Source organism: Pogona vitticeps, chromosome 5 (assembly GCF_051106095.1).
Source record: "Pogona vitticeps strain Pit_001003342236 chromosome 5, PviZW2.1, whole genome shotgun sequence".
NCBI classification, from domain to species: domain Eukaryota; kingdom Metazoa; phylum Chordata; class Lepidosauria; order Squamata; family Agamidae; genus Pogona; species Pogona vitticeps.
Genome location: NC_135787.1, coordinates 126,264,329 through 126,289,284, shown reverse-complemented (window position 1 = coordinate 126,289,284; position 24,956 = coordinate 126,264,329). Strand labels below are relative to the sequence as shown.

Genomic DNA, 24,956 nt, shown 5'->3' with positions numbered 1-24,956 from the left:
ACTCATGGATGATTTCCTTCAGAATGGATAGGTTTGTTCTCCTGCACTCTCAAGAGCCTCCTCCAGCACCACAATTCAAATGCATCAATTCTTTGGCGGTCAGCCTTCTCTATGGTCCAGCTCTCACTTCCATACATCGCTACTGGAAAAACCATAGCTTTAAGTATGCAGACTTTTGTCGGCAAGGTGATGCCTTTGCTTTTTAAGATGCTGTTGAGGTTTGTCACCGCTTTCCTCCCAAGAAGCAGGCGTCTTTTGATTTTGTGGCTGCTGTCACCATCTGCAATGATCATGGAGCCCAAGAAGGTAAAATCTGTCACTGCCTCCATATCTTCCCCTTCTATTTGACAGGAGGTGATGGGACCAGTGGCCATTTTCTTGGTGTTTTTTCTTTTCTTTTCTTTTCTTTTGTTTTTTTATGTTGAGCGTCAGACCTTTTTTGCGCTCTCCTCTTTCACCCTCATTAGTTTGTGTAATTAACACTCTGCCTGTGTGCCATCATTAAGCACCAGGTGTGAGTGCTGCTATAGTGTGTACACTGAGCTTATATGGAGCTCCCAGTGAATCCTAGATTGATATATTATTATTATTTTCAAGTGCTCTCCTTTCATAAGAACTTTGTAGCAGTTGCTGAAGCTACTGGAAGCTAAGTATTTGAGGTTTATTTTAAATCTGGTGTTTTTCAGCACTTTATTAAAATAACCTAAGGCTCATACTAACCACCTCCTATTGTGCCTTCCGGAGACTTTGTAAAGAATCTGTATATGGCTTGGAGAAAGGCCAAATCTTAATCTTTGCTAACTTCTGGGTGGTATTTTATAATGCAGCCACTTGGTTTTGGCAGCCCTCCTGCTTTGTCCTTCTGTAGGGCCACTCAGTCTCCTCAGTAAGTGATGAGAGGCTGCTTCTAACTTTCATTTAGGTGACAAGTAGCAGTTTTCCTTTGTAACTTACAATAAACAGCTCTAGAGTTCGTTATAAAACATTCTCACTGCATGAAATACGGTAGTGTAAATAAATGTTTAGCTGAATTTTGACAGAAAATGTCCATTGATTTGTAAAGTTTGGTGATTAAAATCCTATTAAAGCAAGAATTGAGTGGGTTCAGTTTTTTATTTCTTTCAAAAAATGTAAATCTATTGTGGAAAATAAATTAATTACAGGAAGTTTTTTTCTTTTCTATTCTGTCTAGAGGTAATTGGTCAAAATTATCAAATAAGAAAATACAGTTAAACATTCAAATTACAATCCTAATTTTATAAGACCATTCATATATTAAGATATATATTATGATGTATGTGTTATATATTCATATATTAAGATTAATATATTAACAGTTGATTAGTATTTGAAGAGCTGTGTAAGCTAAGGGTTACTTATGTTTAGAGAACAAATTTTCATACCTATAGGAGCTTTCTTGGAGTGAAGATTACCACTGAAATTTTCACCAACAAATCAAAATTTGAGGCATGAAAAGAAGGACATAAGACACGGTTACAATTAATTTTCTATTAGAAATGATTAAATAAACATACTGGGCATGTTTTCATTTATTCAGTGATGGATTATTAAGTCACTCCTGCCTTAATAATCCGTAATAGGTACCAGCAGCATATTAGTGCAGTGTTATAATTTGTCCTTTTTACTAAGCAGAAACAAACCAGGAAGCCATAACTGAGTATTTCCAGATTATGTCTAAATGAGAGATTATGGCCAGTTGCTTTCATTCATCCCAGGGTTTCTAAGTCATCTTTAAAGCATAGTTTTACAGTTGACTTCCAGTTGTGGCTTCTTTAGAAGCAGCTAGTCATAGTCCCAAATTATTATGTAAAGGAAAGTTATGTATAATTTAGACTTCTTGGTTTATTTACTTTCTCTTTCCAATGGGAATAGCAACATGGAGAAGATGGGCTCCTGGTCCCAAACCCACAGTTTGAGTCCCTGTTTACAGAACTAGAAGGTCTGCCATGTCCCCATGTAGTTTTGATGTGGAGATGGATATCCTGCAATGAGGAACTATCCTGTGCAGTTCAGTGGAGACAGAAGATCCTATACAGATGACAGAATAAGGAGATAAATAGGCATGGAATATCTCTTTTCTGTTTTCTTACAAAATTGTTGACTAAGAGCACGAGATATGGATTCCCTAGGATATGGCCTACTGCAGACTTTATAAAACTTAAATAACCTAGCACAGTGATGGTGAACCTTTTTGAGCCCAAGTGCCCAAACTGCAAAACAAAATCAACTTATTTATTTCAAAGTGCCAATACTGCATTTAAAACCTGAATGCTGAGGTGTTAGTTTAGAAAAAACAACTGCTCCTGCACTGCAAGGGTTAAATACTTGGTTGTTGTTGTTTTCTCCCTATGGGCAGTATTAGCAAATAAATACTTACTGGTCCTCCAATCCTCCATTGGGCTGGACCGGTAATGTTTGCCATTGCACCCCTCCGCTGGACCACTGCACCAGCAGAGGGGACTGCCAAAATCCGGGATCAGAGGACGGGTAAGTATTTCTCTATGGCGACTTATGGCTCGTGTGCCCACAGAGAGGGCTCTGTGTGCCAGCTGTGGCACGCATGCCATAGATTCGCCATCACTGACCTAGCAGGAGTCCAGGAATGTTGATAAGACATTAATTATTTTCAGTCTGTCACTGACAATTTAGTTTATGCAGTTCTGGAATAATTTCTACAAACAAAATATTGGCCCAGAAACCATATTTTTTTAGTGATGTGTTCGTCCTCTCTTATAAAACAGTGAAATAGGTGCTCTCCTGGAATATTATAAAATATAGAACTCTTTTACTGTAGCAAAATGGAATGTTGTTAGGTCTCCTGGGAAAATATGGTTAATCATAAAATAGCGTTTATGGAACTGACATACTGTTTCCATAAGTAGTTATGAGATCTTGCATATTTGAAAATATTCTTGGCCTGATCTCATTCTATTCATGTGTATTTGCATATGTCTAGCTATGGCAGAACATGCACATCTCAGTACAAGGCAGGCAGACAATATTCACATGTTCACTCACATCTGGAGAAGTATTTGATTTGTAGCCACAGTTCCTGGCACATATTAAAAATGATATTGTATGCACAGATTGTCTGAAGATCAGAGCATCTATATTTCTGTCCTGACCGTCAGGTGTTTTGCTTACGTCGGTCTATGGGTTTAACCAGATATATTTAAAATAGTATATTTCTGGGTTCATAAGTAAAGGTTGATTGTCACGTTTCTTTGTTTAAAAGAGAATGTTTAGCATTCCTTTTCTGATATTCATGTCTCCCTTTTCAAATAAATTGAGGCTGTCTGCATAAGGATTTGATGATTCATGTTGATTCTTAGATGATGTAAAATAGTCAGACCATTTCCTCTGAGTTTTTGATTTAAGCAATAAATGAGGCCTAATGGATTTGAATAATTTATTACCTTAAAAAATGAGCAAGAAACTAACACTGTAGCTGCCAGGTTTCTTGGTAGGAGGATAAATTATGGTGGAAAAATGGAAAAATGAACCGTATAGAAATGTTCCATGCAGAATGCTATAGTATTCACACCTTTACTTTAATTGCAAGTAATCTCTGCTTTGGGAGTTCAGTGTAAACAGGCTCAGCCAGAAATGTGACATAATATGTTTCTCTGGAATGTTCACAACATTAATAGTTATATGATTGATGGTCTTGCACTGGCAAGCATTGAAGTGGTACACTAGGCTAATAGTTATAACCAGAGTTTTATTTTTGTTGGCATGTTTTGTTTTGTTTTTTCTTTTTAACTACTGTACTTGCAACAATCACACTAAAATCTTTTGTATATTTAAATTAGATAGAGGACATATTTGTAACAATCAAAGACTGTTGCTCTGTTCACATGTTGCACCAAACTATGGTTAAGCAAATACAGTGATGGTTTAGTATCATGTTGGCTAATTGTGTGTTTTCGGAACCATGATTTATAATCCAACAGAAAGCCAGAATCAGAAGCTGTTGTTTAGAATGGGTTTGCATGTTGTTTAGATCATTTACTTGACAGATTACACAAATTAGTCCTAGTACAAAGACTGAGCACTCTAGAGAGGGCAGGATTTCAGGACCCCTTTTCAGACTAAAAGCCTGAAAGGAGGCAGAGTTGAAAGGGTTGTGATGACATGGGGTGCAAGTAAATCAATCCCTGAATCCCTTCACCAGGAAGTCATGCATACTACGTTGGGTAGTGTCTTCATACAAATTGGAGAAACAGACTGTATCAGCATGGAGCAAAGAATCTCTGATCATCCCAGGGACCAGAGCAGTAATACTGATGGGTCCTTTGGTCCTTTGACATTTGTGTACTTACAGTAAAAATTCTCTAAAGAAGTTCAGTGATTTTTAACTAAGGAAAGGGGAAATTAAAAAAAACACCTATACACAGCCTCAGTAGACTGATGTGCAGGTGCCAAAGTAGAAGGCACATGACAGTTTGAACCTCCCAGTGAAGCCCAAGATCTCCCCTGATTCACTGAGGTCCTAGGAGGTCATTATATTGAAGTCACTATGGTGTATATTCTGGTTCAGCCACTCAATGGACTATTTCACAGAGCTGCAGGGCAAATTGTGCAGATTAGCCATTATCTTCTGGCATATTCTTCCCTCCCTCCACTTTGTTCTGAGTTTCCCAAACTTTATTTATAACATTAGCAGGAGAAGGTGTGTCAAAATTCTTGTGGTATAGACTTTGAGTGGATAGGTCAAAACAATCAGGGTATTTCTGTTCTTTCCTTGGCTATCCCCCCCCCCTTTTTTTTTACTTGTCATAGTTGTGCAGATAGTGCTATCTGCTTGCCTTTGTGCCATAGGGTAACTTGGAAGCAAAGCTTCCTATATACTTTGGAGATGTCCAGACCCCACTTCTGAGAAGCGACATATCCTGATACAGCACACTCAATATTTATAAGCATTATAGGCATTTATAAGCATGTTCAGTAGAATGTGCTCACAGCATTTCTGCAATCAGCAGCTCTGCAGTGAGCATGCTTACAAATGCCTATGTAGACTTGCATGTTGAACATGTGAAGATCTGCATGAGTTTCAGATGGGGTGGGGGCATGGGGTGGTTTGGCTTGATGTCTGAATTGAACCAGTAGTATAAAGCATCTTCAGTTAAGCCATAAAACAGAAGTCTTGTTTCTATCTATTTCCTGCTTAGTGTTCAGAACTTAAAAACATAGTAAAATGGTTCAAGATTCAAATGTAAAGACTGGGCATAATAACTAAGGATGTGTACTAGCATTCAAATTTAGTTTCAGAATTTGGAATTTTAACATTTCAGAGTTTACGGACATCTGGAACTACATTACAGTCCATATGAATACTGTGTAGTAATTATTTTCCCCTTTAGATAGATAGAGAGATAGAGAGATAGAGATATAGACAATCATCTTGGGAACTCCAAGATGGTTGTATATATATATATAAACAAGCAAAACAGTTTTAAAGGATTTTGCTGTGTCCTCTGACACTTTCCCACTGATTGTGCCAAAAAGAGTGAATATCAACAGCTAGCAGTGCCTAGGTACTGTATTAGGAAACAACTGTAGTGGGCATACTGATGGAACCCTGAAGAATGGGAATGCCCGCTGCATTGAGGAAGCAGATGACAGGTCTCACTGGAGAGTGGGCAAATATTCTGAGCAGCAGGTAGCCTGCACTTGGTGAGAACTCTGCCAGCACCATGTGGCACAGCACAGTGGAGTGAATGAGCACATTCTTGGAATAGCAGTTGGAAGAATGAAAGAGGCAGAAGGAGGGGGTAGCAGACTGAAGCATGGCATATATACAACCATGAGCAGAGTGTGCCATTTTCTTTTACTTAAAGGGGACTTCAGGGAAGCCCAGCAATAGTAGATTGACCTTAAGGGAAATAAGGTTTTTTTACAGATCCAGGTTCTAGGCATGAGCACTTTGGATTAACAGTTTCCCCTGTCTTAAAGAACACTCTGTCACCATGTACACTAGTTGGTGGGCAAGACAATAGCCCCGCTGCCACCTTGGCCAGACCTCTCCAGACAGACTCCTTCTCAGCCCAGTATGACAAGGGATTGGTCTTGTTTAGCTTGCAGGGCTCTTGTATGTGCAATTTTACTTCTGCCTCTGCCACGTCCTTCCTCTGGAGTGGTATTTCTGGAGGACAGTCCCCCACCATGCTTGTCAAGACAGTGTCCCAGAAAGCTTGCCCTGTTATTGCCCACTGTTTAAATTTGGAGTCCCAAGATGGTTGTCAGAACATGCTCCCCCTTTTTCCACAACAAGGCAAACCTGAAATGCAGAAGGTCCTTTAGCTTGTTGGCCAGGGCTATCACTTCAGGCTAGAAAAAATGCCATTCTTCCTCTGTGGGACCCCCCCCCCAATCCACCTAGCTTATCCCCACATTATGCCCTCCCTCATGCCAACCTAGCCCTGGAATATTAGGATCACTTGGCTAAAGATGGCTGTCTCCCCACTAAGGACCTGTGCTGCATTCTCAAATCTTTTGAGAACATAGATTACTTGATTCATAATGCCGCATTCTTCTGTGCCCAGAGGAGTAGCCACATCAATGGAAGTCTCCATTGCCAAATCATGGAGTGCCCTTTGCTGCTCCAGCACTCTTTCAAGCAGGTAGAAAGTAGCATCCCATCAAGCTGCCACATCCTGGATTAGATGGTGTACTGGCAATCCCAATTTTTCTTGCTACAACAGCTCCCTGCCCTGGACATTGTGGTGAAAATGCCCTGCTACCTTTCTGGCCCACTCAGTTATATTAGGTATGTGTTTGTCTTCCATACAGGTGTATGGAAGCACCAGTCTTTGAAGCACCTTAAACTATTAGTTTGAGTGTGTGGGCCATAAACTATGCCTGTTGCACCTTCTCAGCCTCAGTGCTACCACCATGTTTGAGCAACCTTATTTTGGTTCAGAATTTTTTTACTGGTACAGTGGCTCCATGATCAGTTAGAAGAAGAAAAAAATAAGAGATTAGAGAAATATTATAAGTTAATATTGAAATGTCACCAAAATAGCAGTATTATTTTAATAGAAAATGATGATGTAAAATTGTAAATAATGTTACGAAAGAGATATATTGACAGCAGCACAACAGCTCATTGCAAAAACCTGGAAGCAAAACTGGGTTTTCCAATTGCATGAATGGTGAAAAGAAATTTGGAATATTGCAATTAATGATAAATTGACTTCAGAAATTAAGTTAAAAAGGAGAGTTAAGGACAAATAAATTTAATGAGAAATGGGATGAATTTATAAATCCTGTATTGAATAAAGGGAAAGGGAAAAAGCCAAACCAAGATTATCTGTATTTTTGGAAGAGATATGGGGATAGCTAAATGATGGACTGAAGGTCAGATATACTGTAAGGAGGTTAAAAAAAATTAAGATACAGTCATGCCTCGCTTTACGATTGCCCCATATAACGACGAATCCGCTTAACGATGCCTTTTTCTGCGATCGCAAAAGCGATCACAAAACGATGCTTCCTATGGGCAAAATCCACTGTGCAATGATTGGTTCCCTGCTTTGGGAACCGATTTTTCGCATTACGACGATGGGTTTTTTATTTTCGCTCTAGGAGGTTTTCTCTCTACAGCAATTTCGCTGGAACGAATTAACATCGTTAAGCGAGGCACCATTGTATAATGGCCCCAAAGTGAAAGGAGCACTAAGTTTTGTGTTACTGTTTTTATGACCCACTGATTTAGAGGCTGAATTAGATATGTTTTGTTTATGGGCAAGTAGACCATGTTTCTGCGGTGGTAAACTCACGCCCCTGGTTCTAGGTGGCCAGGGACACAGTATTTATTGAATATTTATTTATTGAAATATTTATTTAATTGTTTAGGGGGGAATCGTCTATAATGAAAACCATGGTGCTCAGACCTGTGCAATACACAGGAGAAATATACTTCAGGATATAGTGTGGCTTGTCTTTATGAAATCAAAACAAAAATGTTTTAGTTAACAGTAAGTGAAAATACATGTGTTAATAAATCATTCATAACTTAGATTTAATAGCCAGAGTTTCACTCAGATAATAGGAAGCAACATATTAAAGTACTGTATAATAATTACACAAACAAATCTAAATAGTAGCCAGGCTTATGGGGAAGAGAAATCATAAAGACTTCTGAACAAAGGAATATTTTGAAATTTGTGTTGCTCCTATTATTTGTTTGTGTTGCCTCATATATACTTTTAATGACAGGTGCCAGAAAGTTTTGTGACTGATGTTTTGGCAATGCTTTGGAAAGAAAAACGCACTAGATGTAAATCTGCCACCAAAGCTACCTAAAAATCACTTGATAACTTAAAACATATGCAGAGTTTGTCATGTTTACTATCACAACAGATCTGGAGGTCTGCGTGTTAACTTAATGAAATGGGAAATACAGGTCCCATAACTATTTAACCCACTTCCATGGGGCGTACTCTCATTTGTGCTCTTTAGTTTCATAGATGCCTAGTCCATCTTTTGGATGAGAGACTATACCTTGGCAACCCACCAGTTTACAGTATTTTGAAAAAAGAATGTATCATAATATATTACATTTATAGCATGTCTAACTAAAGTTGTGTCAGCCTACTTAGAGAACGAAAGGTGGACTAACAAAAGTAGGACTACAAGTGACATAGTCCGTTAGTCCATAGATAGATCTTGCCCCATTGCTATCATACTATTCTTGCATGATTTATAGTTCATACCAGTATATACTGCCTGGCTATGCAAAAGCTATGAATTGGATTAGTTATGTTGTTCTGACCATATTAGGTATCTGCTTTTGGTTTGTTTTTTTGAAGGGGCGGGGGATAGATAGAGATGAATGTAGGTTCTGACCATGCTGATTCTGGGCATTGTAGTCCTAAAAATAGCGTTTCCAAGTCCTGAGTTCGGACAACTAGAAAATGGTGGTTTCAACACCACTTGAAGTGTGGATTTCTGGTGCCTCCTGCCAGAGCTGGAACATGGGCAGAGCAGCCATGGCTTTTATGTTGGCCCCCAAAATTTGGGGGTGCAAACCTTTTTCTGCAGGATAGGCATGAATTCTCTTGTTGGTATTTGCAGTCAGAAGGATAAATATCTTCTCACCTGAATGCCTTTGCCACTTCTAGCCTCTACTTCCCTGGCAGAGAGAAAGACAAAACAGCTCACCTCAACATGGAAACAATATGGCCACCCCATGCTCAGTCCCAGGGGTTCCTCACCACACATGCCAGTCACACGGGTACCAAGCTCAAACAATAGGGGAGTGAAGCCTGGGCCTCTGGATTGCTATTTGTCACTGTTCCTGAAGGCATTTCTCCCCTTTGCTGCTGAGAGGAGTGAAAAAAGTTTATTAGTATTAGTTCCGTTTTATTTGTGGTATTCTTTGGTTTTATTTATTCTGTGGTTATTTTGAGTAAATGGACTTCTCAGTGAAAACCTATAATTTAGTTCTTATTATCTTTAAAATAGCCCGATTTTTTAAAAAGGAAAAGGCAGTTACCCTCTTGTTTGAAAACATTTGCCTATCTTAGTATATATTTTAAAATCACTAATTCTTATCAAAGGACCTTGTTTCCTTACTATGTGACACCTCCCATCCCTTTTTCCTGAAGATGACAGTGAAGCTTTGTACAAGATGTTTGCAGTACCAGCTATTATGTCACCTAAAATAGCATGCAAATTATACTTTCCTTAATCGTTGAGCATTTCTGTGTTAACTTAGGGGGAAGACACCAGCAAAATGCTGTTGTCATCACATCCTGCTTCAAATTGTTGGATTCTTCACTGTGCAAATAACATGCTTCCTGAATATTCTTATTCTGTAACTTACAGTAAATGTCTCGGTCATTGTATTAGCCACCCTTGGAAGGAACTTGAAGAGTGTGCTTCTATATATCTAGATATAAGGAATTTAACTGAATTTTAAATGAGTAGAAGTAGCCCCTGCAGGGTGTGAATGGGGGCAGGAAGGGAACAGGTTTCTCAGGGAAGAGTGCTTTGCAATTCAATTAATCCCAACAGATGTACTAGGCAAGTAAGGGGCCTTGATAGTTTTGTAGGGAGAAAGAAAGAATGCACACAGCTTGAGATTGGTGCTGAAAAGGACTGCATAGCTAATAAGGCGCTGTGTCAAAGGCGCTTTATAGTTCTCAGTTCTGTGAGATTTCTGAGAGGAGTTGTAGGCTTGCAGTGCTCAGGGATTTTAATATGGGTGGAAAGGAAAGATTAGATTAGAGCGTCAAGGCAAAAAGATAATAAAGGCTGGCTTCAACCATTTTTCTGCCTCTAGACCCATCACACAGATCGACTTTCCCCATGTAATGTTAGGGGTGCCTTCTTGAGACCTTTGAAGGTACTTGAAAATTGCAGCGTGGCATTGATGCTACTGATCTCCCAAGAGGCACTCTGCAGATGGCAAGATTCCAGAAGCTGTTGCAGACCAAATGGGCCATCCCTTGAAAGCAGAACTGTGCATCCTGATACAGTACTTCACATGATCCTTTCACATATTCCCAAGTGGAAGCATAACTAGACACTCAATATGGTCATTGGCTAGAAAGCTGAAGATAGGTATGGGCAACTCAAGTTCAGATCTTCATTTCACTGTGAAGCTCACGGAGTGTTGTTGGACAACGTACATTTTCTCACCTGAATGCATGGCACCCTTGTTGAAGAGAAAAGGAAATAATAAATAATTGGGGACGTGTGCATGAATCCTAATGATATGTTGAGGTAGAAAGGGGCCATATAATTGTTGTGTCATTTTAATTTTAATTGTTGTATTATTTTAATGAATATATGTTTGTTGGTAGCCACCCAGAGTGGTAGAATATACCAGATGGGCGGGATATAAATCAGATAAATAAATAAATAAATAAATAAATAAATAAATAAATAAATAAATAAATAAATAAATAAATAAATAAATAAATAAATAAATAAATAAAATAATTCATACACATTTTGAGTTTTCCTAGAAGATTCAGTAGTTAAGGCCTATTTGGGACACAGTGTACATAGTAAGAATATAAATGGTGTTTCTGTTTAGAATGCAGGCAGTAAGTTGTGATATTTCTGGTTCAAATTCCACCTAAGCACATGAACTTATCTTATTGTTAGGAATGGAATAATATTACTGCCCACTTCATACTTTATCTAGGGAATTGTTATGCTAGACATACACGAGACCGCACATATATGTAGCTATGTGTCCGACTTTACAAAGGACATTCCTCCATTTGAAAGAGATTATCAGAGGATAGTCATCTATTTGAAGACATAATTCACTTCAGTGGCTGCTAAAGAACTGTAAAGAAGGAGTGTATTAGCCTTAAAATTATCCATCACCACTAACAGTTGGATAAGAAATTGAGGAAGCATTCAGGTTACTTGTACACAATCTTCCCTATTATTGTAAGTTAGACAGACAGACAGACAGACAGACAGACAGACAGACAGACAGACAGACAGACAGACAGACAGACAGATAGATAGATAGATAGATAGATAGATAGATAGATAGATAGATAGATAGATAGATAGATAGATAGATATGCATCATGTTTTGCCCAGTGTTTTTGTTGAGTAGATATGAGACGAGAAGTCAGTAAGGGATTTTTTTTATTATTATTGGAAGTTTCGACAATATGGCTGGGCCTTAGTCATCTCCAGTAACGCTGTCTGCTTCACTAAATGAAGCAGGGCTCTTGTTCCCAAGTTAGAGCTTCTATAGCATTTCTCCTTTAGCAGCTTGGTTTCAGACCTCTGAGGAAGCTATGAATGCTGCTATCAACCCTAGCTATGTATCTGGTTATAAAGTGCAGCAACCCTGCCGGGAGCAGAATTAGTGGGCTGTGGGAAATGTCACTTGGATGTCTGGGTACTGGCACATGACTTTTCCTCCTCTTGCTTGAAACTTTTCTGCAGATTGGTTATTGACTTTTTTGGTCTCATTAGCCAGTAGAACTGATGAGTCAGGCGGTTCTTTCCTACCTCCCACTGCACAGTTTACTTGTTTGCCAGCAGAGACTTCTGTTCTGGCACTGACGTGTCATGTTCTCTCCCTCCCACCCAGCCACTTCCCCTAAGCCATCCCTATGATTCCACACTTTTGTTTTGACACTTAATACTGTTTACTCTCCCGTCCGTCCTCCTGCCATTTCCTGCTCTGCTGGTTGTATCTTTATCTACAGGATAACTATATTTTGTTTTAAACCGTAGTTTTTGGAGTCCTGGCATTTCTCTTTGCTGGTCTGGGACTCAGGGGTCTGGACTGAGCTTCCTTTGAGCTTTCCAAAATCTTTCCACAATATGTCACTTGTATATGCTTGTGTGATTAATGACTGAGAGAGGCTGCTGGATCACGTCCTCTCTTCCTGATTCTCCCCTCCCCCCTTAGAATAATAGACTGTGCTTTGCAGAGCTAGCATTATTTACTTCTTCCCCCTCAGGATGGGACATCTGTACTTAGGAAGCCTTCCTTCTTTAAAAAAACAGAACAAAACCCAACAAACCTCTTTTATACATTCAAGGGTCAACAATGAAAGAAAGAAAAATATTTTAGAGTGAAAAATTGTTGGAGGGAAAGGGGCAACATGCTGGAAGAGCAATTAATTGTTTGTTATAAATCGTTTACTTCATATATTATGAACATGTTTAGTTCTAAATTGTTTTGATATCATTTAAAAATACAAGATATATCCCAAGGTCCCTTCATGAGACTCACAATAAAACATTTTGAGGTAAATAGTAAGCATTAATCCTTACATCCGAAATCCAACAAGATTAATAGTAATTGCATTTTCCAAAGGAAGACAATTTCTCTAGTGAAGTTCCTAAAATATTGAGTCAACTGTAACATTATTATTCATGACACATTACCCTGTTTCCCCAAAAATAAGACCTAACCTGAAAATAAGCCCTAATATGATTTTTCAGGATGCTCATAATATAAGCCCTACCCCAAAAATAAGCCCCAGTTAAGTGAAACCCTGCCCTCTACCATTGTGCAGCAACCAGAAGAAGATGACATGACTGCAAAATAAAACATTCCCTGAAAATAAGCCCTAATACAATTTTTGGAGCAAAAATTAATATAAGACCCTGTCTTATTTTCAGGGAAACATGGTAATTCTAAGCACCATATAGATTGGTATTCAAAGCAACCAGCAATCTTACGGAACAGTAATAGTTGATGCTGTGCTTGAAATATTGGAGAAATCCTGAAATCTAGTACTAATTGTCACTTCTGAAAAAAATCAGCCCTTAGACAATGTAAAGTTTACTGAAGATCTTAGTGGTGATTAGTGAACAGGATACAGGCAAGACATTATTTAGAACTGAATGTGCATGTGAGTTTTCCATGCAGGGCCCTAGATTCCTGACTGCTGTAATGGTCATAGGCATTACCTTTAAAATGCATACTTTCATTGCCAATTATACTATATCAAAAGATATTTCTATGACTTGTTAGAGAAAATGGTAGAACAGTGTTCAGGACTTTGATTCAGTCCCTGAAATCGTATTGACAGCTATCCTCCTAGCTTTTACTGATCTGTGTTTTTCTAATTGATGGAAATAAAATTCTTCCTGCTCCCTCCCACACTCTACAACTAACCTTTCATCACTTTGTTTCTTCTGTTTTTAATACGAGCACAGCTGCCTGTGTTGCCATCTGCCAGACTTGCATGCATATTAAATTAGTGTTCTGTAATAGCAGAGCTTCTGAAGGTGTGTGTGCTCCACTGTATGCTGTGCTGCTTGTGAGTTCATTAATCGGCCTTATTGATTGTATATTAGGGCTTGGTAAAAAAAAAAACAGCTGGGTCTCAAGTAACTGTTTGTGTAGAAAAACATCAGAACAACAGGAGCAGGTTTTAGAACAGTAGAAGAATCTGGGAGGAAGGAACACATTTGTCAAGATAACCAGTATTACTAATGTGTTCATTTTGTAATAATATTAATTTTAATCAAGATTTATTAATAGTAATTGTACTACTACTACTAGTAGTATATATATATATATATATTTGCAATCAAGATTTTTTGTAGCATGGGCTGCTTCAGTGCCTCTTGATCGTAGGGAATAGCATGTATACAAGGAATAAATAAAAGCTGATGCAAACCATGTTGATATAAAACTTGAAGGTCTAGGAGTAGTCTAAACCAGGGATGGGCAATTAATTTCTATAGGGGGGGCCACATGAAAAATCTGAACTGTGTTCAGGGGCTGAGCCAACTTTATTTAAAAATAAAATGAAACAGTGATGTTATGATTGTTTTTATTTTAAACTTGTTAATCTTCACCAATACTAAAGAGGCATCTTTTTTTTTTGCAGTAAGTTAAAGATAAGCAACTGATCAACTTTAGATAAAAAGCTATAAATGGTTTTGATGTCCGGCAGGCCGGACAGGAGCGGCTCGTGGGCCGTATGTGGCCCTCAGGCCGCACTTTGCCCAGGTCTGATCTAAACAATATATAAGCCACTGAAACAGGGAGGGAGAAAGTATGGCCTTCCAGGTAAGACCCCTGTAGCCAGCATCATGTGACTTGTAATACAGTATTCAGAAATCCCTACATTGCGTTGTTGTTGTTGTTGTTTAGTCGTTAAGTCGTGTCCAACTCTTCGTGACCCCATGGATCAGAGCATGCCAGGCCCTTCTGTCTTCCACTGCCTCCCGGAGTTTGGTCAAATTCATGTTGGTAGCTTTGGTGACACTGTCCAACCATCTCGTCCTCTGTCATCCCCTTCTCCTCTTGCCTTCACTCTTTCCCAACATCAGGGTCTTTTCTAGGGAGTCTTCTCTTCTCATGAGATGGCCAAAGTATTGGAGCCTCAGCCTCAAGATCTCTCCTTCCAGTGAGCACTCAGGGTTGATTTCTTGCAAAATGGATAGGTTTGTTCTCTTTGCAGTCCAGGGGACTCTCAAGAGTCTCCACCAGCACCACATTTCAAAACCATCAATTCTTCAGCGGTCAGCCTTCTTTATGGTCCAGCTCTCACTTCCATACATAGCTATTGGGAAAACCATAACTCTGTCACTGCCTCCATATCTTCCCCTTCTACATTGCTAGCCCAACTTTTAATGTCAGATGCAGCCACATAGGACAGCTGACCAGGAAGCATCCTGGTTTTACTGCTTCTGTTTTACTGCTAAAACAATGAGATTGTTTGTGACTACAGTGGGGTCTTGACTTGAGAACTTAATCCGTATTGGAAGGCGGTTCTCAAGTCAAAAAGTTTTCAGGTCAAATCTGCATTTCCCATAGGAATGCATTGAAAACCATTTGATCCGTATCTGCTCTTTTCCGTCCATAGAAACTAATGGGAAGCTGCTATTCTGCCTTCGACCACTAGAGGGGGATATTTTGTTTCTTTTTTTTTCTTAGGTCAAGAAAGTTCAGGGAAGGCAGGGAAAATACAGTCCAGGCAGTACCAGGCAGTCTGAAGACTCCCAATCCACTCTCTAAACGCTGGGAGGAGTGAGGAAGCAGACAGGCACCCTTTTCACTGGCCAACAGTTAACCGAAAGTTCCAATTTTGCACTTTCCCTGCCTCCCACGTGGTTTTTTTCTGTTCTTAACTCAAATCTAAGTATGTAAGTCAAGTCAATATTTTCCTATGAGAGTGGTTCTTAAGTCAAAATGTTCTTAACTCAAGCCGTTCTTAAGTCAAGACCCCACTGTAGTTTGGGTTCCTGTTGAATTTATGATTCTCTGTGAACATGTGAGAAGTTCAGTTCCAGATGTCTTCAGAAGGCATGAGAGACATTGCACTGTGTGGTAGGGATCAGCATAGGCTGAATCATCCTGAATAATGGAGATAGGGAGGACTGTGTAATTTTTCTCATCCATGAGACTAATATTTATATAATACTGTCTCATTATTGCAAAGAGCATTTCATATTTTGTATCAATTCCTAGAATACCCGTATAGAATTGATAAGTATAGGGTACTACAATTAACAGATGTGGGATGTAAAGTACGTGTGTTTATGAGACTGAGAGAGAGAGAGGTTCACCTAAAGCTACTTGTAAGATTGTGGTGTACAAGCAGCTTTACTTGTAAAACTTTGCAAGTAGCTTTATATAGGTGAGGTTGAATAAGGGAGTCCATGGCTCACTGTTCATTGTCATAAAAACAGTAGTACTGCAGCTCTCTTGGAGGCATTAGGGATTACTGTAGCCAGCACACTAGTAGAATGTTCATATGTGAAGCTCTATGAGTAGATAATGAGAGTCAGAAACGTATTGCATGTAGAGGAGGAACTGTGGAAGTTGTCGTAGTGAATTGCAGCTAATTGATGAGGCGCAAGACACACACCCTGCATACCTTCTCAATTCATCCTGCTGACTTCCGTGGTTCAAGTGGAGTCTAACTGGGAAAGCAAACATGCATGGGGATAGTGTAGAGACTTGCTTTCTTGCTTTCACCTTGTTCTTCCCACTCTCTGAGGCACCAGATGGGTGGGAAGAACAAATGGGTCTATAATAACAGTACTATAGTGACTTTGCCTAACATAAAAACAGTGTGGAAGCTGCTCTGCAGAGAACTGAACAATGGGGGGCGGGGTAGAAAGGTCAGTTCCACACACTTATACACTCCTCCTTCTTAAATAAAAATATGACATTTCCCCCACCAGTTTTGGGGAAGTTTCATGTTTGAATCAGTCATATGTGTGTTTAGTTTGTCCTTGATTGTTAGAAGAAAGGGCTCATAAGGAAACCCATACAGTTTTACACCATGTGTAATTTCATTTCTATTAGGAATTAATTACATAGCTGTGAAAATATTAGCTTTTCATGAGGGAATTCCTCAAAGCATCTTTCATGAAAAGAAGTGGTGTTAATGGATGCACTTTAATCTCCCAAGCAAATAGATATTTTTAAAATACATATTTTAACACCTGAAGAGTAGAAACTAATATTTTCCCGAGTATTCCTTCCCCCTCCTCTGCACTTAGAAACTAGTTAACTGAATACACATTTTTCAAGAATTTGTGTTCTTTTCATTGTATAGTGTTTCCAGAGATCAACAGTGCCAGTTAGATATCCAGTGACCAGCTTATTTAGTTTTGGGAGAGGGATAATAAGAGAGTAACTTTATTTTTTAAAAATAAATATTTATATGTAAACTATGCTCTCACTCAGTGGTTCTTAACGTGGGCAATAATGCCCCCCAGGGGGCGATTTCATTTTTCAGGGGGGCGTTAGAACGAAAAGGGGCGGTGTGGGGGCGAAAGAACAGAAGGGGGTGGTAGGGGGGTGCTGGAGCAAGCCAAACCTGTGAAGGCAACTGCAGCCGCAGTGCTGGCAGTAGATCCGGTGCTGCTGCTGCCGCCAGATGATCCAGCTCTTTCTACCTGCCACGTCTCGCCTTTCTCCTTTAGGGGAGCACTGAGTGTGGATCAGGTGGAAGGAAAGGGTCTCTTGGGTCCTCATCCTCACCCCGTGAAGCGCTGCCTTGCACTCGGGTGGGGAGGGAGACTAGGTAGGTAGGTAGGTAGGTAGGTAAGATATCATCACCTCAGGAAGGGGGGCGATGATAACTTCCTCAATGGCTCAAGGGGGCGTTTCTTTCAAAAAGGTTAAGAATCACTGCTCTAACTGTTGCAAGTAAGTTGGAACTTAAACTGAAGCCCCAGTTTGTTACATATCATACTGAAGAGAGTCATGGATGGCTACTGGCTGTCCCCTCCACACACACACACACACACACACACACACACACACACACACACACACACACACACACCTCATTCCTCTCCTGAAGGTGACAATAATTTGAGAAGCAAAGATAGTAGGCAAACACAGTTCTCTCTCCCCCCTCAATATTTTCCCACCCAGAGAATAAGGAGACAAGGAAGAGGAGGTCACTTGAGCATTCTGCTTTAGAAAAGTAGGCTAGGCATTTATAAGGTAAGGGAAAAAAAAGAAAAACTGTGACTTGGAAGTGTTTTCAAAGACTCAGCATGGAAAGGGGGGGAGAACAAAGTCGGTAAGAAGTGGTTGTTTTAGCACCTGTATAGCATGTCCGTTCATAACAAGGTCCGATAAATCCCCTTGATATGACTTGTTGTTGAAACCTCCCATTCTTTTATCTGAATCCAATTGTCAGTTCCAACCATAGCAGACACAGTGAATCAGTGAGATTTGGATATGTACTGGCTTCCCATTCAACAGTTGATTTAGTAGATCTAATCTTAACTGGAACTAGCAGTTGAACTTATGCCTTTGCATATAGCCTCTCCATGAATTCTCTGTTTTTAAATGACCTCATCTGCAAAGGATATTTTGTTTTAGGTCTATGTAATAGAATATATTTATCCTTTTCTTTCAGGCATTGCACAGAAATGGCTGTGTGGATTTGGGCGCTGAGCATTCTGAGCTACTATTGTGTCACCTGTGCGTTAAGGCCCAAGAATTGGGATTCATTCCAGAGTAAAACAGAACTGAGCCACCTGACAGTGAACTATGAGACAGGGACAGTCTACTTAGGAGCAGTAAATGCCCTGTATCAACTGACGAGGGACCTGAAACCCTATCCATCAGTAGAGGAAGTATCAACCGGGCCTCATTTGGACAACAAAAAGTGCACACCTCCCATCGATGAAAGCCAATGTACTGATGCAAAAAGGACCGACAATTATAACAAGATGCTTTTGTTAGACATTCAAGAGAGAAAAATTGTCGTATGTGGGAGCCTGTTTAAGGGCATATGTTCCATAAGAGAGCTTGAGAACATTTCCAACAGAACATATTATGAGAATGGAAGTGGAGAAAAATCATTTGTTGCCAGTAACGATGAGAATGTAACCACAGTGGGGTTGATCACTTCGTTGAAAAAAGGCCGAATGATGTTTGTTGGAAAGGGAAATGGGGGAAATGACAATGGGATAATAATCAGCACCCGGCAGCTTTTTAATGGGGATGGGAGAGAGATTTTTGAACTGTATGCAGATGCTGCTGCTATTAAATCAGCATACCCATCCCCAAGCACACAACAGTTTCTGTACATCTTTGAAAACAAAAATTTTGTATATTTTATTTTCAATCAGAATTTCAATCAGCAGGGCACTGCTGTCAATCGCACACTGATCGGGCGGCTCTGCAAGGAAGATGAACATTATCATTCCTACTTTGAGATGGACTTGGAGTGTCAGGATGACACTGGACCTTACAACCAAAGCAATGCCATTTATGCCTCAGTGCCCGGGTACATTCCAGGAAATAGTAAAGCATCAGTATCAGAAGATGATGAAGCCTCATCGCAGGATACACTGCTTATTGGACTTTTCAGGAGGATGGAAAAAGACTCCTTGGAATGTGCCATGTGTGTGTTTTCATTGAAGCAGATCAATGAAAAAATGGAGGAAAACAGGGAGAGATGTTACATGAAGGATGACCAAGATGTGTTCTACAAACCATTTAGATCAGAAAATCCTCCATGTAGTACTGCATCTCACCAGGTGATAGGAAATGTTTATCTTAAAAATGCTAAGGGAAGGTTAAATACTCATCTAAAAGTTTTTATAGCTGCATGCATCTTCATCTTGTAAAAGCAAATTGTTGAGAGAATTAATTTAATATGAGCCATGACTATGGTTGTTTGGGGTTTTTTTTGTATCAGGAATATTTTTGCATAACATTTACAACACTCCCTTTGCCTTTCAAAATATTACACCACAATTTTGTGTTTTGAAGTTAGTCTTTAAATTTGTGAAATATATCATCTATCTCTTCATAACATTCTCTTTCGGAAATGAACTATGACCATCTAAGCTATTTTAGAGGGACATAGTCCAACCAAATGGATCACATTTAAATTGATCTAGCTGAAAAGTACTTCATTTGGTTGAGTCATGTATAACAGTTTATAGAAGGAATCATCTAGGTCTGTTATATGTGTTATGACAACTTGTAATAACTTTTGTAGCCAGAGATCCTACACCTGAAGTTAAGCCAGGAAGGTCCTTAAGGATGCTACCCAGATCTTAGAAAAGTTACTGTTTTGGACTACAGCTCCTAGAATGACTAATAAGCATGTTTGGTATCATGCTAATTAGGGAATTCTGGAGATTGTCATTCAAAATAGCAACTTTTTCACACTTTGATGCCACACTATTAGCACAGATACCTTAGGTGACAGTATCTCTGTCTATTTTTTCTGTCTGTTTGCTAGTGTGATCCAGTGTATCCGCATATGCTTTGAATGTTCTGTTGGAAGACTCTCAAGTGAAAACTGAATCAAATGTGGGGAAAACTAAAAATAGGAAAAAAAAATCAGCTTAAGCCTAGTTTGACTATTATAGGATGCCATCTCTCTGAATGTATTGTTTTTGCTTGTGGATTTGTTTTCCAGAATTCCAGTAAGACCTTTCCATGTGGTTATGAACATTTGCCATACCCTTTGGGAAGCAAAGAGGGAATTTCTGCGAAACCCCTGTTGAAAAAGGAGGGAATAAATTTAACTGCAGTTACTTTTGCAGTAGAAAATGAGAACACTGTAGTATTTGTTGGAACATCAGATGGCAGAATCTTGAAGGTAATATTTTAATTTTAAATATTAGATGTATCCCTAATTCTTACTAGCATGCATTCCCCTTTTCTACAAATGACAAGAAATTTCTCAAAAAGAAAAGTGCTGTACAGACATACATTTCCATTGATAAATCAGGATTCTGAGACTGAAAACTTTTGCAAGCCAGAACAACCTTGATAGCCATACTATGTTTAGCCATCACTAACTTAGCCACAGCTTCTTGCTTTTCCTGTCCTCAGCTTCTTGGTTCATTGTCTCAGCCAACATGGGCAGACTATGGTTTATACAACTTCAAGATATATTTTGGTCTAAAAACTTCATATATTGCTTTGTATTGTAATGTAAATAGCTTAATTTAAATGTGTTACTGTTTGCTGATAGAATTTTGCTGTTTTTTATTGTAGGTTGAATGACTATGGTAATGGTAAATGGCTAGGAAATATAATGAATTACTTCATTAATTAATCAATGAAACAGTCTTGAAAGGCTTCTTCAAATTATATTTTTATTTCTGAGTTTGCAAGTATATAATTTTGGTACACCATAGTTCAACTAAAAGAGCAAGCTTTACTTGTCAGGAACAAGGAAATAAGTGGTGGAGTTAGAGCATATTAGGGGAGGAAGGAGGATATGAGCACAGACATAGTTGCTAAAGTAAATAATTGTTTTCACAAAGAAGTTTACACAAAACAATGAACCACAGTTGAGCAGTACATGTGTGTGCTTCTGGTGGAGCACTGGGCTGTGCAGGTAGGATGAACCTGACAATAAAAATTTGGTATCTCTTTGCATTAATTCTGGCTTCTTGTTACATGTAACCCAAAGGTCATGGTTTATAATAAAATCTGGTTCATTTCTAAGCAGGCATCTTCAAGCCATCATGTGGGTGGTTCATTTTGTACTGACTTTGTGGAAGAGGCCTTGCAAAGAGATGGGAACTAAAGACAGAGAAAAGCAGCAATTACCTGCTCTAGCATGAGTGAAGTCAAGAGAGGGCTTGAAAAAGGCATGAGACACAGAGAGAGAAAGATTCTTCACACATTCTTCTTGGTCCTGGCCAAGCTCATCAGTGAATTGATTGAACCAGGGGAGAAAGTGAGAGAATCTGCTGCAGGCTGCCCCACAGCGAGAGACAATGTGGCCTGAAAATGCAACATTAGCACACCTAGGACCTGTGGTTTAGGCAGGCACTGCACTGGATTGCTAAGCCATGTGCAAACAAGGTGACATGGTTTAAATGAGTTTCCAGAGAGCCAGTGTTATGTGTTAAATCAAACTTTGTTTTTTCTTATAAAAAGCAGAGATGGTGCTAGTTGCTAGCACTGCATTTTAGATGTCATCTTTGGACTACATGGAGTCAGTAAAACCTATAACAATGTACTGTACTGTATTCCATATCAATGTCTGGAGTCTACAACTGGCAGGCAGTAGCTTAGGAGTACATATCAATAAGCAAATCTTTTCGGTGTTGTTTGTTTAGAGAATCTGATGCTGAAAGGTATACTTCTTCCGAACTGGGAAGTTTAATTTAGGAAGGCCCAACCTGCCATCCAGCTCAAATGGATATAACTTTTTAAATCTTGATGTTCAGACTGTTAGATACATCCAAGAAAGTACAGTGGTGCCTCGGCTTCCGAATGTCTCTATTTACAACCATTTCGAGTTACGACCAGCTCCTGCCGCAAAATTTTGCTTCTACTTGTGATCAGAGCTTCCACTTACCAAAAAAAAAGGCAAGGGAAAAAGGCGGGAAAATCAAATTGCTAACTCTAGGTGGTGACGAGGCTGCTTCTTTGTAGCTCTTTCGCCCCAGCAGTTAGAGAGTGTGTGTCGGAGGAGGCTAGGGATTGCCTCCTTCTGCTTCTGAGTGAGCATGTGTGTGTGTTTGCAGAGAGGCTTCAGTCAGCCTTATAAGGTAAGGTGCTGTTTTCTGCTTTTTAAAAACTGTTTTGAGTGTTTTTGCAGCATGGTTTTGAGCTGGAGGGGTTAAGTTTCTGTTCTGTGATGGGTCTTGGGGGTTTGTTTCTTTGTTCTTTCCCCCATTTCTGATGGGTCTTGGGGGGGTTGGTTGCTTTTTGGGCTTTTTTTCCCATTTCCGATGGGTCTTGGGGGTTTGTTTTTTGTTTTTCCCCCCCATTTCAGATGGGTTTTGGGGGGTTTGGTTGCTTTTGGGGTTTTTTCCATTTCCAATGTGTCTTGGGGGGTTTATTTGTTTTTTGGCTTCCCCTCATTTCCGATGGGTCTTGGGGAGTTTGGTTACTTTTGGGGGGGTTCCCATTTCTGATGGGTCCTGCATGCTTCCCTTGCTTTTTCCTTTGTTTTCTTTGCATTTCTGATCTGCTCCGTTTGTTTTCTGTGCATTTCCAATGGGTCTTGCATGCTTGATTACTTTTATCCCCCCCCCCTCTTTTGGCCGGAAGGGATTAGTTGCGTTTCCAATGAGTCTTGCAGTGACTTTTTTGTGTGATTTTTTTCTTCAGCCGGAACAGATTAATTGCATTTCAATGCATTCCAATGGGAAATGGCGCTTCGACTTACGACCATTTTGAGTTACCCGTATTTTTTGCTCCATAAGACGCACCTTTCCATAAGACGCACCAAATTTTTAGGAGAAGAAAACAGGAAAAAAATTATCTGCTTTCTTCTCCTAAAATTTGGTGAGCCTTATGGAGAGGTCCATCTTGTGGAACACACCCTAGGGTCCTAGGGTCCTAGGGTGTGTTCCAGGACCCTTTGGAGCCTCCCCCTGCCTCCCTCGGGGGCCAGAGGGGGTGAAATCGCCACCTTCTGGGGCTCTTCTGAAGTTTCCCAAGCCTCAGAAGAGCCCCCAAAGGTGGTGATTTCATCCCCTCTGGCCCCCAGGGGAGGCAGGGTCAGTCTCCAAAGAGTCCTAGGGTGTGTTCCAGGACCCTTTGGAGACCCTGGAACACACCCTAGGACCCTTTGGAGACTGACCCTGCCTCCCCCGGGTGACAGAGGGAGCAAAATAGGCAGCTTCCAGTACCTTTTCTGAGCCTTTCCAGGCTCAGAAAAGCTCCTGGAAGCTCCCGATTTTGCCCCCACTGTCCCAGTGGGGGGTGGGGGGAGCCTGGCAAGGGTCCTGGGAGGCTCCCTTGGACCCTTGCCACGCTCCCCCACCCCCCCATGGGGCCAGGGGGGGTAAAATCGCCAGCTTCTGGGAGTGTTTTGAGGCTTGGGGAGCCTCAAAACACTCCCAGAACCTGGCGATTTTGCCAGTGCTGGCCTGTGCGTGGGTGGGAGGAGCGTCACAAGGATCTGAATGAGCTTCCAGGACCCTTGCAACGTTCCCCCCACCTGGAAGCTGGCGATTTCGTCGGTGCTGGCCCCGTGGGGGGGTGGGGGAGCCTCGCAAGGGTCCTGGAAGGCTCACCCAGACCCTTGCGACGCTCCCCGCCACGGGGCCAGCAGCGACGAAATTGCTGCATTCACACCATTAGACGCACTGACTTCCCCACCCACATTTTGGAGGGGAAAAAGTGCGTCTTATGGTGCAAAAAATACGGTACATCCATCTTCTGGAACGGATTATGGTCATAAGTCCAGGCACCACTGTACCAGGCACCACTGTACCAGGTGGAAGCAGTTTTCTGGAAACATATTATGACAGTTAACTTTGTTCACTAAATTTATACTTAGAATAATTTTTTTTCTGTGGGATTCCATCTAGTCTGGCATTTTCTTGGTGTTTTCGATTACATATCCCACTCCATTTCATTTGGATTGGGTATATAGCTCAAGTCATGTGGGAAGAAAATGGCAATGGAAACTTTTCTTTGCAATGTGTTTTTCACAGTATTTTCAGTTTGCAGTAAATTGGCCGTGTAAGGGATCTGCAAGCATTTTCATCAATTTTCCAGTTACTGCACCAGTAATGTTAATGTATCAGTAATGGATAAAACAAAAAGTTACTTTGATAAAAGTCATAGTGACAACAGTAACAATCTGCCCTAGACACGGGAGCTTCATATTCGTCTCTCAGGGGTGTCCCAGCGGTTCTTCCCCATAGCCCAGACCAGTTCAGCTTCCAGGTTCCTCAGCGCATGCATTCCTGGTGGTGGTGACATGCCAATCGCAGATATTGTCCTTCTGGCATTTCCCCTATCCCCTCTGCTGGCCACTCAGCAGCTGAATGGGGAGACTCACTTTATGACAAGAAAAAAGTGCATTTCACATTCCTGTCACTCAGTCTGTATGCAGAACACATCATATGGAAAACTGGGTTAGATTCAGATCAATGAGGAATGAAAATTGATGGAAGAAACACCAGTAGTTTGAGATATGCAGCTGACACCATCTTACCGGGAAAAAGCAGTAATGACTTGAAACAACGTCTGATGAAACTGAAAGAAGAAAATGTCAAAGCAGGACTACAGT

At 40.3% G+C, this 24,956-nt stretch overlaps 1 protein-coding gene across 2 annotated transcripts in view; it reads left to right on the top strand.

Annotated features, from left to right (window-relative positions):
- PLXNB2 (plexin B2) overlaps nucleotides 1-24,956 on the top strand; it is a 385,384-nt gene that overhangs the window by 258,027 nt on the left and 102,401 nt on the right. For both annotated transcript variants that reach the window (XM_020797233.3, XM_078376762.1), the window contains exons 4-5: nucleotides 18,360-19,488; nucleotides 20,382-20,564. In XM_020797233.3, the coding sequence (XP_020652892.3) occupies nucleotides 18,360-19,488; nucleotides 20,382-20,564 (1,312 nt within the window). The remainder of the gene's footprint in view (nucleotides 1-18,359; nucleotides 19,489-20,381; nucleotides 20,565-24,956) is intronic.